The sequence below is a fragment of the Brachyistius frenatus genome, unplaced genomic scaffold (genome assembly GCF_029030835.1).
Source record: "Brachyistius frenatus isolate BFR_SWC_R1_liver_20210118 unplaced genomic scaffold, ASM2903083v1 Contig_167, whole genome shotgun sequence".
In the NCBI taxonomy this organism is placed as follows: domain Eukaryota; kingdom Metazoa; phylum Chordata; class Actinopteri; family Embiotocidae; genus Brachyistius; species Brachyistius frenatus.
This window is the reverse complement of record NW_027210766.1, coordinates 391,493-406,480: the sequence shown is the minus strand read 5'-3', so window position 1 is coordinate 406,480 and position 14,988 is coordinate 391,493. Positions and strand designations below refer to the sequence as shown.

At 45.0% G+C, this 14,988-nt stretch overlaps 1 protein-coding gene across 1 annotated transcript; it reads right to left on the bottom strand.

Annotated features, from left to right (window-relative positions):
- Positions 1–13,012: 13,012 nt before the first annotated feature.
- olig1 (oligodendrocyte transcription factor 1) lies at positions 13,013–14,602 on the bottom strand. Its single transcript, XM_069717034.1, has one exon. It carries the CDS (start codon positions 14,278–14,280, stop codon positions 13,504–13,506), a length of 777 nt encoding a protein of 258 aa, XP_069573135.1. The 5' UTR covers positions 14,281–14,602; the 3' UTR covers positions 13,013–13,503.
- Positions 14,603–14,988: the final 386 nt, after the last annotated feature.

Sequence of the window (14,988 nt, the reverse complement as noted above, 5' to 3'; positions counted from 1 at the left end):
TGATGATGCCCAACTCTCCCAGTCCACAGAGGCCATCTCCGCTGCCACCTGCAGCACCTTGTACCGCCTGCACGACAAATGCTTTGAAAAAGATGCAGAGGTGGCTCCGCATTACACCCTTTCCTCCAACACTGCAACCTCGGAGTGAGCCACAACCTCATCCGCCAAATCGGCCTTCAATCACTTATCCGCATTTTCATATCGATTATTGCAACAATATCTGCTGTAGCACATTTACCGAAGCCCTCATCAAACTGCTGTATGTTCAAGAATTGTACACCATAACACGCCCTTTCTTTACCATCTCCACTGGTGTCCTTAATCAACGATAACATCCTCCTCGTTATCTACAAGATATTCAGTAACTTCCTGCCCCCACCAGTCAACCAACGCTTCCTGCTTCAGGTTCAACGATGCCAAAGTCTGTTGAGTCATCTTCCTCATCATGTTTGCTCTCTATTCCACGTCTTTGAGTACAAAGAAAAGAGCAACAAATGGGATTTGTCATTGAAGTCACAATACTTACTTCAGTTCTTGACAGATTTACGTAAAACGAACCTTTGCAGAAGGCTCCTGCAAATTTCCAAATATCCAATCACCGTCTACCGTGTTGTTTGCTCGCTGAAAAAGAAACAGACATGTTGAAAGTGACACCTCATTCCAAAAAGTGTACAGATGGGATCCAGCACAAAAGAACTTTGAACCAATTATCATAATCTCTCTCTCCCTTCGTTTCCCCTCATGATTAAACATGGGAGAGTTAAATCAGACGATTAGCATGCTGTCAGGGAGAAGTCTAACTGCTGTTGTGTTTCACAGTGTGAGAGACAAAGCGCTGGCCTGCACACCGACAAGCCTCCCTGGCCAGCTACAGTAAACTGGTAAACACACGTCTGTTTGGCTCAGCGGGGGATGACAAACACCCGCCGAGGAGGCAGCGATGAGAGGGCGGGAGGAACTGAAGACAGAGCCCGGTTTGACTCCTTTGGCTTCTGTGTCTCTTGGCGCCTAATGTCCAGAAATCTGGGACCAAACAAGTCTTGCCTGAAAGGTCCCGGCTCGACTGCCAAAAGCGTGGATGGGGACAGAAGGAAGTGGGAGGAGGGGGAGGAGGGAGGATTGGAGGGATGGTGGGGGGGGGGGGTTATTTTATAAAGAGATTGGCCGGTGGACTCACCTTCAATTTGATTTCTTCTCGATTTTTAAGGTCTGCGGGTAAAGGGGAGGTGTAGACGGGAGATTAAAAAAAAAAAAAAACGGATTAAATTGAAATGAGAAAAACGATCAAATCTTGGTGCATCAAACTGTTTGTGTTTCAGCAGAAAGAAGCAACGAGGGACACGTGAGGAAGAGACAGACAGTTGTCTTGATAAACAGAACATAAATAGAACAGATGAGACCGAGACACCCGCCATTACATCCATGTTTTGTTTAATTATCATCATGATTATCAGTGTATTACGACTTGGTTTGAAATATATTTTGGTGCAGTATTTGCTGTTGTCACAATAATGCTACTTATACAACAACAGGAACTTCATTAGGAACTATTTCATGTCGGTCTGTCCAGGAAGATCCAGTCTCTCTTGCTCTTCTTGAGGTTTCTTTCAGTTGTTTTTTTCCCCGTTAAAGTCTCCATAGAAGAAATTTGCCCTTGTCCTAATCCAGGGTTTAAAGCCAGAGGGTATTTGTATGATGCAGGTCCTTGAGGCAAACGTACGTGACGTGGAGCAGGGGGATAAAGTTTTGCTATAAAGTTTTGTTAGTAAGTATTCCAAGTTACGACGCATCTGTGACTTCACAATGGATTTAATGGGCGAGTGCGCATCAAATTCTCGGTAAAATATTTGTGGAACGGAAGGAAATTGGAGGGAACCATATTCAGCAGTGAGAATTATGCTGAGAATCGAAGTGGTTGTTTGCCTTTCGAACGTCACGGTAAAACTCGGTGTTGACCGTCTGACTCCTGGGTGACGAATTCACGGTGACACAACCCCACAAGTATCAAAGAAAAGCGTTTCTGACCTGATCCGTCTTTTCTGGTGCGGACAGTAACGTTCAGCCCCTCGTGAAACGTGAACGTCACTCAAAAACACATCGCCCGGCTCAGTGTTTCATTTCCGTAGGCTTTTCTGAAGCTTTTCAAGGAGTCTGTTGCCGATTTTTCCTGAATTTGAGGTTCGCTGTCTGCTATAATCCACGGGTGTTTGCACCAGTGGTCACGAGAAAAACAGATGTAACTGTGGAGCCGGTGTCGATCGAGCGACGTAACTTCGAAACATTCGCTCACGAAGCTTACCGGTTCTCCGCGCTCTGGCTCGGTGCAACAGGAGCAGTCTCTGAACTTTGTGATCCGCCCTCACAGGCGTTCAATCGTGCCGTTCTCCACCTCAGCGCAGAATTTCGATAACGTTGGGTCCAAAAGCGAAAGCATTTGTCATGTGTAATTTTCTTCATACAATAGTGGAAACACACGGATTGGTGGAGAAGTGTCCGGCATGTCTCTACGTTGCTGTGCACCAACACACATACATGCACACGCCCCGTTCGTCCTGCCCTCACTCCCTGACGTTTGGAGGTCATTGGAGTTGACGCCTGTCCGCCGAAAGACTCGCCGACGCTCTCGCTGAGGCCGATCTGCCCGACTGTGAGCCTGCCGTACCACGTTTTGCCGTGCCGTGTAACCATGCCGACAGGATTGGGCCGGGGTCCAGGAAGACAGTCGGCTCTGGAAGCTGTCAGCAGCAGCTCCGTTTGACAGCATGCAAATATATGCAAATGAAGAGGTCCAGCCATGACACCTGCACACAGGAGGAATGGACTGTGCCCTTCCCAGCAGAGGACTCAGGATGGTGGATACTCTGGCCGACACACACGCACGCACACACAACCGCACAATGCAATCCTTCAGAACCCGTCAGTCGCTGCCGTTATTAAAGTATAGTCCGATGTATTATATGATCGGCCCCGATCCAACGCATTAATCCTGAGGAAAGTGTGCAAAATACTCCGCCGACCTCCTCTCTCTCTCTCTGTTATCTAAATGTCTATATTCTCTGAAAACATGTACAATCGTGGAGTGAAATGTTTGTGTGAAGCGACTTCGAGCAGTCGTATGAACGACGACAATCTGGTGTCTCGTCATCAAACGGACTTTTAACCACAACATCCTAACTGCTGCAATACGTTTAGGGAGGGGGGGGGGGCGCTTAACGTGTTAAAACTGTATCCTGTTACCATGGCAACAACGCCAGCGGAGAGTTGTTTTTTTAATGTCTTTAAAGAACAACTCGGTCAACTAACTGCGTCCACACTGTTCTTGTTTTGTCAGATTTAGTCCCGACCGACACGACAGTTAAAGGCGTAAAAGTGTTGCTTTGGGTCCACACCTCAGATTCACTGATCCTGTTTGTTGTGATGGTTTGGTTTCACTTCGAAAAACGACGCTGTTGACGGCGTCATTTTTCAATGACATACTGAATGTTACATTTTCCTTCACCGGAAACAACGACGATAAGAAATATATTCTTTAATGGATGCGTCCTTGTGTGATTGTTGAATGTCACCGGGAAGATTCTCTCAATATCTAGCTCAACGGTAAACACGCTGTTTGTCCGAGTTCGGCTGCTCTCCGTTGAGTTTCTCCCTCATGACCGACCTCGTGGGCAGGACAGCCAACACACACTGTCCACCTTTTAACTTATGGTGGGGCGCTTTCCAGGCTTCAAACTAAAGTCACGGCGGTTTATTGTTCAATGGGTCAAACTCGTGTACCTGTGTGATAAAAATGCACGACGCCGCGTGGCCTCTCCTCGTTTCTCTGAAGTGTTTTGACTCCTGAGTTGACCCTGCCGGCTGGTTTTGGCATTCCAGCAGGCTGGAGGAGAGGAGGAGTGAGCTGTGGCCCCCAGTAAACCCTGCACACACACACACACACACACACACACACACACACACACACACACACACACACACACACATGCGCTGTCCTTGGGTTGAGATGTCCAGGGTTTCTGCTGGTCAGCAGAAAGAGAACGGCTGTGTGATGGCACAACCGTCTGTGTGTGTGTTTGGGAAGGGGGTGGTTGGGTGGAAAGGGGGTGGGGGGTTGTAGCTGTCAGAGCAGCCCTTAGTGTGTGTGTGTGTGTGTGTGTGTGTGTGTGTGTGTGTGTGTGTGTGTATATGTGTGTGTGATTTAAAAGTAAGGAGAAGTGGGGCAGCCTTTGGGAGGGAGCTGAAGTCTAGTGGCTCTGATCCAGACCTTGTACCATGTAAACTGACTACACACCCTACCCTTTGAAAAGTCTCCTATTTATATTACACACACACACACACACACACACACACACACACACACACACACACACACACACACACACACACACACACACACACACACTCTCCCCTTTGCCCTTGACTGTCTGTTTTGGTGTGTGTGTGTGTGAGCAGATGGACAGGTTCATGGACCCTGAGGGAAGAGAAGAGTGTGTTTCTCCTGCGGTCACAACATACAAACAATACACACAACGAGAAGATGAAAGAATAATTAACACAATCAAAACTATTACTTCTGCGTGCAGTATATTCGAGTCTTGCCAGAAGTAGCCAAAGGAGATGTAATGTAGTGATACGTGACAGCGTGCCTGATTTGAAGAGGTAGCAGTGAAACATTCCCAGTTTTTGCAAACGAGCCAACAACTTATTTTCCATATTTGGATATTATTATTTAGTATCAGGCTTTAATTTAATATATAAAGTGTTAAATTAAATACCTAGAATCGCAGTAACAGTGAGATTTACCAGGGTTTGTATTGCAGGCTGACGGGGAGTGTTACAAACCGACATCATAATTCATGTGTTTGGAGAGTAAATCAAAAGTGGTCTACGTCCTGTTTGTGATTCTCAGAGAGAAGAACGACCGGCTTGGCGATCTCAGGATTGTTTCTCCGCTTTTTTGCAGATGATGCGGTTCCGTTGGCTTCGTCCGACCGTGACCTCCAGCGTGCTGGTTTGGACCTGCATGGCAGCGTGCCCCCAGTGAGGAAGTTTAAGTACCTCGGGGTGAAGGCGGGATGGAAGCGGGAGATTGACAGGCGGACCGGTGCAGCGTCGGCAGCGAAGCGGGTTTGTCGTACCGGACTGTCTCGGTGAAGAGGGAGCCGAGTCCTTCCAGTCGTTCTGACCCTCGTCTGCGGTCGCGAGCTTCGGGTACTGACCGAAAGAATGAGATCGCAGATCCAAGCGACCGAAGTGAGTTTCCTCCGCGGGGTGGCCTGGTGCAGCCTTATGGGAAGGGTAAGGAGCTGAAGAAGTCTCGGAATAGATTTGCACGCTCCAAATGTGGTTAATATTTACAAAAATATAATTAAGTTGTAAAAACTTTGGAAATCTGTGGTTTGTATTTTTGTCACTCAAATCAAGGTTCAGGAGAACTAAGAAATCACAGATTTGTGCTTTTATTGCATTTTACAAAGTGTCCCACCCTTCTTAAGATACTTTAATAATTTTGAGGCAAATTAAAAAGGCTGCTTTGGCGGCACTCATATAGTGAGGTGTGTTTGGGTCTTTGTGTGAGTAGTTATTGATGTGTGCATAATGAGATTGAAGTGTTTTTGTGCACATATACTTTTGCTTACATGCCTTGTAAACTTGTTGAGCTAATTCTTCTTTTATTCATAGATTTTTCTTTCTTTCCTTCTTTCTTTATTGATGTGCTTATATATCCGTATATTTACCTCCACAGCAGTACAATCCATGTAAACGTATGAATTTAAAAAACTCCTCTTCCATTTTTATTTTTATTTATTTAATTTTATTTCCACAAGGAGGGGCCACAGGTTGGTTTCACTCCGAAACAGTCTACTATCTCATTTATTTAGTTATGAATTGTAGAAATGGGTTGGGTTGGCGTTGAGCGACTAAGCTTAATATTAAATGTTCAAAAATAACCCCTATCATTTATTGCTCGGTCACATGTGCCTCATGAAGTGAATGTATTTTTCTTTTGTGCATTGCTTCGTGACTGAATGGTCTCTTTCTGTTTTTTGGATGGAAATCAATAAAATAATATGTTGATACAAAGTGTCCCAACTTTTCCTGGAAATGAGGTTAGTAATTTCGAAAAATAGGTGCTTGGAAGAAAAAAAGAATCCAAAACATAACAGCATGCGGCGTGAAAAAAATTGTACGCACCACTCCAGAGGTATTTTCCTTTTTAAATCCTCGACGGTTCACTTTCCTGTTAAAGCTGCTCGCCGGATCCCTCGACTGACTCGTCAATGTAAAGAAATGAAAAGAGGATCCTCCTCTGCGCCGCTCTCTCCTCGCTCCGTCCTCATGATTGATGACTCCACACACAGTCACTGTTTGCATTCTTCACACCACTTTAGCCTCTCGTATGGAGAAGATATTTATGGGTTTGCTGAGCACTTAAAACTGAGGAGACACTTCATATGCCCATATCTCAATAACGGAGACAAACAAATTACAACTTCAAATGAATTTAATTTTAGTTCAAATTGAAATGGTCATTTTCATAACATTTCAGAATAAAACCTCTGACACTAATGTGATGTATTTATTTATAAGTACAGTCATTTAATTTGTAATTTGGTTAAAAAAAAAAAAAAGAAGAGTAACACGAGATATTAAATCAGAAATACAATTTTCTTTTAAATAATCAGATATTAGAAAAAAAGACCTTCTTGATATTTCATATATTGAATTCCACCTCCTCCCTCCAACCCCCCCCCCCCCCCCCCCCACCCCACCCCACCCCCCGGTCCTAATCTGGGCCATGTTCACTCATGCAGTAGTAACAGTGAAAAACTAACCCGTCTCTGGGAGCACAATGGCGGGTGCCCCCCACCCCCTCGCCCCTCAGACTCCCCACATAGACGGCGCTGTCTGACAAGCCCGCCTGCCAAACAACTCAATTAAGCAGAAAAGGAGGCAAAAGAGAAGCCCAAACAGAGGAGCGAGAGAAAGGAAGGGAAGAAAGAGGGACAGGAAAACAGAGGAGGTAGCGGGCCGGTGGCTGTCAAGCCTCGTCCTCACCCGGCCCACGGTTGTTGGCAAGAAGCGACAGAAACACAAAACAAGAAGAAAAGAAAACTGATCTGTGATGTGTTAACTGGAATTCCTGCTTCCAAGGCCACCGAGGGTTCAGAGGGCAAACTGAGGGCCAGGGGTTCATTACCACAATGACACTCACACACACACACACACACACACACACACACACACACACTTTTAAAGCGCCAACTTTTTACATGTTTTAAACTATTTTCAAACTGCATGCGTGAAACCACATAAGCGCAATCCAGTTTACAAAGACCCTTTCACGATTTTTTTTTAATTTGTTTACGACTCTTCAGGTGTCCTTTCGGCTCGTTTAAATTTCGTACGGCGTCAAAATCAAGCAAAATCAAGCCAGAAACATGATTGCTGACAGGGGTAATGAATGTTCCCTTTAATTTACAAATTTAAAATAAACTGAAACGGAAAACCAGTCTGACCAAACTTGCTGAAATACAATTAAATAGTTCTTTTAAAGTAAATTACTTTTTGTAGTCTCTTTTTTTTCTCAGTTTGAAAACGTATCCAGCAGCACAGAACTAATCTGTTATCTGCAGTATGTGAAGTGCTGTGAAACATTAAGCACGTGCAACAGATGGAGGTTTTGGAGTTCAGCTCTGATGCCACAAACACGACGACAGTGACTGACAGCATGTAAAATATAATTTAATTTGATTTTGATCTAGACTACAATAAAGTCATACATCCACTGGGCCATGGTACTATACATCTTAGTAACATGCTTTAACATGTGTAGAGTCCCAAACTCCATGTGTCCCGGTAAAAAAACTGGATATTTGATTTCTTATACCCCAAATGTTTTGCCCTTTTTTGACATTATCAGAAGATTTACTAAGAAGTCTTTCATCACAATATGAACTACATTATTTCCATGCCGAGCTGCACTTTTATAATCGAGAGACAGTAATCCCTCAGCAAATTTTTGGTGTTGCAATGCCAATTTATGGGGATATGGAGTCATCACTGTGTCCTACTATGATGTCTGAAAATCCACAAGAAATGCGGACACACAACCTGATGTTCCTCGTGTGTTGGAGAGGACTGCCACATGCTATACTGCCACTGGGGTAAGTTAAGTGACCAAAATTTATGGGGATATGGAGTCATCACTGTGTCCTAGGTCTGAACTCGAACAAAGGGCAAGTTTCTAATTTCAGTTTCTCTCTTCTTTGAATGTTTCCTCTTGTTATCATTGTCTCCGACACATTCCCTCTTCATCTTATTCATTTTTATGTCACATTTATCTGATTTGCATGTTACACAGATGCAGCGGTGATGGTGGAGGGAAATCAGAGCTAAATTTAGGGTTCATCGCTTATTTCACCCGCAATTTCAGTTCAGTAAAATCTAACCAATCCACAGTCCAGGCTTTTAAACCCTATTAATGGCTTTATATCGCTCAATAATTTGTGGAACTTTAGAGATAATTTCAGATTTTGTAAAGACAATAGCCGTCCCGTGACCACACACCATCTCTGCCCGTCTTTTAGCCGGTCGATTGGGGTAATGAGGTGACGGCTGATGGTGGCCTGTAAAGTTGTAATGAGGGCTGCGGCGTGAATGGGACAGAGGGCTGGAATGGGTGGGAGAGAACACGATGCTTAATGAGCGGGCCGGCAAACTCGGCAGTAACCCCGTTGTATCGGCCGTGTCTGAGAAAGAAGGGGTGACAGAGGGGATCGGGAATTTCAGGGTGGGACAGCGCAGGAGGGCCTGATGTTATTTAGGCAGAGGATGAATAAAAGCTGGGTTCGAAAGTAAATGGGGGTCCTGACCAGCCCCTGTGCTCCTCTCATTGTGGAGATGAAATTTATGGCTCAGGACTTCCTAAGCCAAGGACTCCCCACGTTGACTGGTTAAGTGCTATGAAACAGTACGACAAAGGCCGGAGGCAAACAACACTCTGAGATGAGAGGCTGCAGGAGAGGGGACAGTGGAAGACGATGTGTGTTCCCCACATTTAGAGACACATGTTGGGAGTAGAAAGTGGCAGCTGAAATCCCAAATGATTACGGATGTATACGACAGAGATTTTCAAGTCGAATGTGCGGCAGCTTTTGCACTTTAGTCACGCAGGCTGTTTGCGAGTATCTGTAAGACCGAAAAGGTGGCGAAGGTACTTTGGCATTAAGTGTTAGGACAAAGCTCCGTCTGTAAAGTTGATGATTTAGTGTTTGGTAGAAACCTTTCTTCTCCTGACATGTTTATGTAAGGACTTACCTCTGAGAGCAAAATACAATGTTGTAGATCACTTTCAGTCTTTGTTGTGTGAGTAAAACAAAAAAGTACACAACAAAGTGTCCAAGTAGTAATAGAATAGTTGAGGTGGAACCAACGAATGCCACTGTACAACATGTTGTCTTCCCAGAGTCCATCATGTTTCTCTGAGAGAACAGAAGGCTTTATGTCACCAACCAGAGGAGAACACATCCTTCTGTTAAATCCTGGACCGTGTCAGGATTATTACTGTGATTAATGATATTCAATATTTGGTTCATTTAAACCATATTCGTATAATGGTGAACCTTTAATATCTAGTATAAACATAATTCCTGTCCACTTATCACAGCAGTATTGTCTCTTAGAGAATTTTAATTGCAACTATTGCTTGTGCACTAACACTCACTATTTAAAGTGCATCGGTGCGTTCACGCTGTCGACTACAGAAACATGCGGCGCACGGCAAGCACCAGGATGACGCACTCAAAACGGTCCAAAAAAAAAAAAAAAAGAAGTGTAGAAACACAGGAACACTTTCCACACTAAACGGTCGCCAATCTTGGCTGCGTAGAGGAAGGGGGCGGGCCCAGCGAGGTCAAGAATTTTCAAATGAAGGCGTCTGAGAAGTGTTTATTTTTCACTGTTGCTGCTGGACAGAAGAATCAGTGTGTTTATTGAGTGTGTTAAACAGAAGGCGCGAAAACACGTTCATTTCTGGGTAAAATAATAAAAGCTGCGGGTATGTTGGCGGGTGATGAGTTCACAAGATGAGGTTATTCACAGTCAGTGCAGAAGGTCAAAAACTCCTGCACTGCACAAGTAAGAGTCCTAACATGGAAGAGCACTGTTTGTTAGTGTACTAATGGAAGTACGTCATTTGAAACGCATCGTATGTGTTGATAGACACCGGAGGCCTCTCCCATTAATGAGGAAATTACCATTTCTGACATGTCACGAAGGATGTTTTCTGCAAAAATGTGTTGCAATCCACTTTCCACTCATGGCAACATTAATTTAAAAAAAATGTTCTGCTTATGGGTTGAACTTTGTTAACATGCGGGAAAGATCACGGTCTTTGTTTAATGCTGAAAAAGTCAGCAGTGAAATGAAGCACAAGACATTTAACTGAGTCGTCATCTTTTTTTCAATCGAATCCAAAGTTCTTTTGTTACCTTAAACACTGAAAGGAGTCCGTTTTAAACTTCACACTCTGGTGTCGAAGTCCTGCACTTTGCAAGCCTGCCGCCCACCCTGAACATGGAAAAAGTTTTGCCTCTGTAAATAATCCTCATCCTTCATTTGTCACCTCCCTGTAATTAAAAGAAGTATTTGTTTCTATATGAATATATTAACACACTACTAGTTACTCTACTGTTGTATTAAGTTTACGTATGGGTCGAGCGTAGGTGTGTGTGGAAAGGATTTGGAAAAGCTTCTAATATATTTGGTTTATTTTAAGAACAACTTTACATCGATGCTGTTTACAGTGTCTACGTCTTGTTTTATGTCTTATTATGTTGATTGGTTATAACAATGTTCTTATACATGCCCTGCAGGCCAAAACTCTTAAAAAAAGGTTTAACATTTCAATGTAACTTCTTTTTTATCTGATTAAATGAGGAAAAAAAAAAGAAATAATACTTCTAGAAAACAATGAGAGGGTTTAAAATGCACCGTGCCATTAACAACAGTAAGAATCACCTCGAGATAAGTCTTTGTTGTGTTGTTGCGTGCGTGCGTGTGCGTGCGTGTGTGCGTGCGTGTGTGTGCGTGCGTGTGTGTGTGTGTGTGTGTGTGTGTGTGTGCGCATTGTTTTGCGCGCTCTCCTCGCCCCATTGAACAACAGTGATGAAATGGAGATGAGTTAAAGTGCTAACACAAAGACTGACCAGACCCCTGCGACGCTGCAACAATGAAACCACCAAACACAAGAAAGTGAGAGCCTCTTGGAGAAACAGAGAGAAAGAGCAGAGAATGAAAGGAGAGGGGGGGGGAATTAAGGAGCCCGACCTACAAAAAAAAAAAAAAAAAAAAAAAGAGAGAGAGAGAGAGAGAGAGAAGGGCCGAACCATCCTGAGAGCAGGAGGTAATGGATGGTGGGCAAAGGTAGCAGAGTGGAGAGCAACCCGGAGAAAATAGCAAGGTAGCTAATCCCTCCGGAGACATAAAGCAGCTATATGTAAATGAAAGACGTGAAGTTTGGCCATCTTACTTTGATCTATGAATCGGGCTCTCCTTCCCCTCCCCGGGCCTCTCCTCCTTCACTCTCACCCTCTTCTCCTTCCTCATTTTTCCTTGCAAGAAAATCAAGCCTTATTTAGCTTAATCTCACTTAATGGCATCCAGCTCCCCCTTTGTCCTCCCTGATGCTAACAGATTCCTCTTTCCTTTCACTCGCCACCATTCACATATCTACCCTCCGTAATCCTCTTATTCCGGGGGTAGCAATTATTTGGAGCATTTTATCAGCATTATGATTATGATTATTTTCATTATTATTATTCATGCAGGCCGTGCTAAGGGCCAGGTTGCGGCGGAGAATATCCTCCCGACTGGTGCCTCTTATTCTCTGCCAGAATGAGGCTGCCTGCTTTCTTCCAGAGGGGCGGCGAGTTTGCAGTGAGTGAACCCCCCCCCCCCCCCCATTCAGCGCGACACATTTTCTGGGCGTTTGAACATATTGTGGAGTGAGTGTAATGAGTAGCACCAAATCACCCGTCCCGGCTCCTCAACACAGAGAAACATCAAGAATTTTGAGGACGGAGGAGCGAGAGGGGGCTAATAATCAAAAGGCCTGCTTTCTGTGGAGCCGTAATTACACGGGTGGGTTTTGATCTTTTGCTTGTTGGAGCGGTGAATAGGGGGAAGAGATGAGGGCTGTTTCACCGTTTTTGGAGTGTGGGGGGTGGAGAGGGCGGACGACGCTTTTTTGGCTCAACGTCCTGTCGGCGTCTGAAGTGTATCAGAAATAATCGAATGAACTCGGTTGTGGGCCCGAGGACAAAGTTTGCTCTCATTCGTTTTCTACGAGGGACCTGAAGGCCTCGCGGGATTGGCGGCTAAATGCTGAAAAACTCACAGCTGAAAGTTGTGAGGAGAAATTTTTGAAAGCAAATGAGGGGAAGATCATTACTTCATTATGCTTTCCTCTAAGATTACAGGAACATTAAGAGATGAAGCGCAGCTTAGCACGAGGTCCCATTGAAGAAGGACAAGCGGTTGCCATGACAACAATCTCGGCACGCTAACGAGAGTCGAAACGTCCCAGCGATACTGACAGAGGGACATCTTACACACAGGTATTTTCTATAAAGAGAGTTTTCAGACTTCACAATAGATATTTTTGTGTGTCTTGTTTTCTGTGATGTTTTTTGTTCAGTAGATTGCAGCTGCATTTGTTGTATTTCTTGTGAGCATTGTGGGATGATACAAAAGAATGGTTTTGTTTTTTTACACAAAAATGACTTGTTCTTAAAAATGCATACTGACTGTTTTCACGTGACATTTTCTACAATCCTCTCTCGTACACAAACTGGCAGCAAATCAACAAATTATAAACATTCAAACCAGGATGTTGTTAAAAAGATACATGTGTGTGATTTGATCAGTTTTGATTGACAGTGGTGAGAAGCCCCGCCCACTTCAAAGCACTGACAAGCACACAGATGAAACCATAAATACGGAAATCATAAAATAGGTTCCACAGCCTTTATTTCACAAGAGCCCTTTATTCAGCCTCTTTTAGGGGCTCTTTTAACAAAATTATGAAAAATCTTGAAAACAAAAGACTTCAAAACAACTTGAGTGTAAATTGCACATGTTAATTGAGTGTTTGAGTTGATCTTCTCCTCTGCACAGGTTTTTCAAATTGTCCGCCAATGTGCTTCGGTCTCTGCTGCCACGTGCGCGCAGTCACTACAGTTTACACTTAATATGCACGAATCTCCACCAGAATCGGTTTAATTGTTCCTCAATGACATCAGAAACATGCTAAGATGCATCTCAACCAAAAAAGGAATTATTAGATTGAGAGATAACCAAGTACAGAATAATATAAACATAAGTAGTGTAGTCAAATATTATAACTGTGTTAAAAGGTTAGAAAAATAATTCATATAAAAAAGGTTGCATACATGTAACAGTCATCAAGTCTGTTCTTCGGGACTCCTCTTCGTCTTCGAGGTGTCACTTTGGGAATCTGGGAGCTGGAGTGGAGTGGCTGAATCTGGGCAGCCTGCAGACGCCACAGGGGCACAGGGGCCCTCCGGAGGCCCCCGCAGAGCTCCACTGCACTGTGCCCAGCGAGGCCTCCATGGGACCCGGAGACAGAAGGGGACATTTAGCTGCTGCAGAGGACGACAAAGTGGAGGACGAGGAGGAGGAGGAGGAGGCCGCTGAGGAGAGGAGGGATTCCTGGGTGAGGAGGAGCTGACCGGGGCCAGAGATGAGGGGCCAGCCTCCGGTGAGCAGCAGCCGGGGGACCGGTCCCGGGTTCACGCCCATCCCGACACTGACCTCCCCCAGCAGCCGCCGCATCTCCTGCAGAGATGAACCCAGGAGGAGGATATAGTTCCTGGCCAGGACCAGGGTGGAGATCTTGGAGAGCCTCCGGCCAGGAGGAGCTCCAGGCTGGTGGGACTGAGAGGACGCAGAGGAAGGCGAGGAGGCGTAAGGCACCATGACCTCCCTCAGAGCGTCCATGGCAATGTTCAAATCCTGCATCCGCTTCCTCTCCCTGCTGTTGATCTTCCTCCTGAGCTCCTGCTGCTCCTCAGGGCTCAGCTCCCTCTGAGGTTTGGTTGATCTTTGGCCACCCTGGAGGCCAATCATGGGTGCGGGATTCAGGCGGGAGCTCAGGTTGAACCCTGGAGGGCAGTGGGGTAAGTCCTGGACAGACCCGGGGCCGCAGAGAGGTAAAGACGGCTCCTGAGCCCTGATTACGGGGTTCGACAGCACATTCATAGTGTCCTCGGAGGAGTGCTGGTCGTCACAAGTTGTGGCTCAGTGCGGTCTTCAGCTGAGGATGAAGCTCGAGAGAGCAACTTGCAGTCCAAAGCAAAAATACTTTACTTAAGCTTTAAAAACCAGGTCCACAGAAACAAATCTTCATTCCCTCCAACTGTCGGTCTCCCCTTGGCTTTCCGAAATCTGCAATCTGCCATCCAGCACAAATGACGGCTTCACTTTTGGCTTCAGAGGTCTCTGGATCCACAAGTGGTGAGTAAATGAGAGCTTCCTATAAAGTAGTTCATTTCCACAGCTGCGTGAGGCGAGACTGCCAGCTCACACGGGGGAGAAGTGAGCTAAATGCTCCCGTCACATTACCCCCACCTCAGCTCAACTCCTCCCCGACGCACGATGGGCTCGGTAGTAACACACATGTGCACGTCTGACTTTTGACACTTGAATAAGCAACGACTGGGAGGTAGCAACACAGCAGTAAAAGCTCAATTCAGTGGATTATTTAGTTAATCTCGTAACTAATCTGATTGAGATCAGGATCTCTGTTTAAAGAGGCACCCGGTCTATAAGCACAACTCAAACACTCGATTCAAATGCACAATGGATAGTTGATGTTGTTTCGAACTCTTTTCTTTTGAAAGTTTTTGGTAGTTTTGTATTATTAGCGTGTGTCAGAAGAATCAGTATTAGAAGTGGTTTCACTGAGCT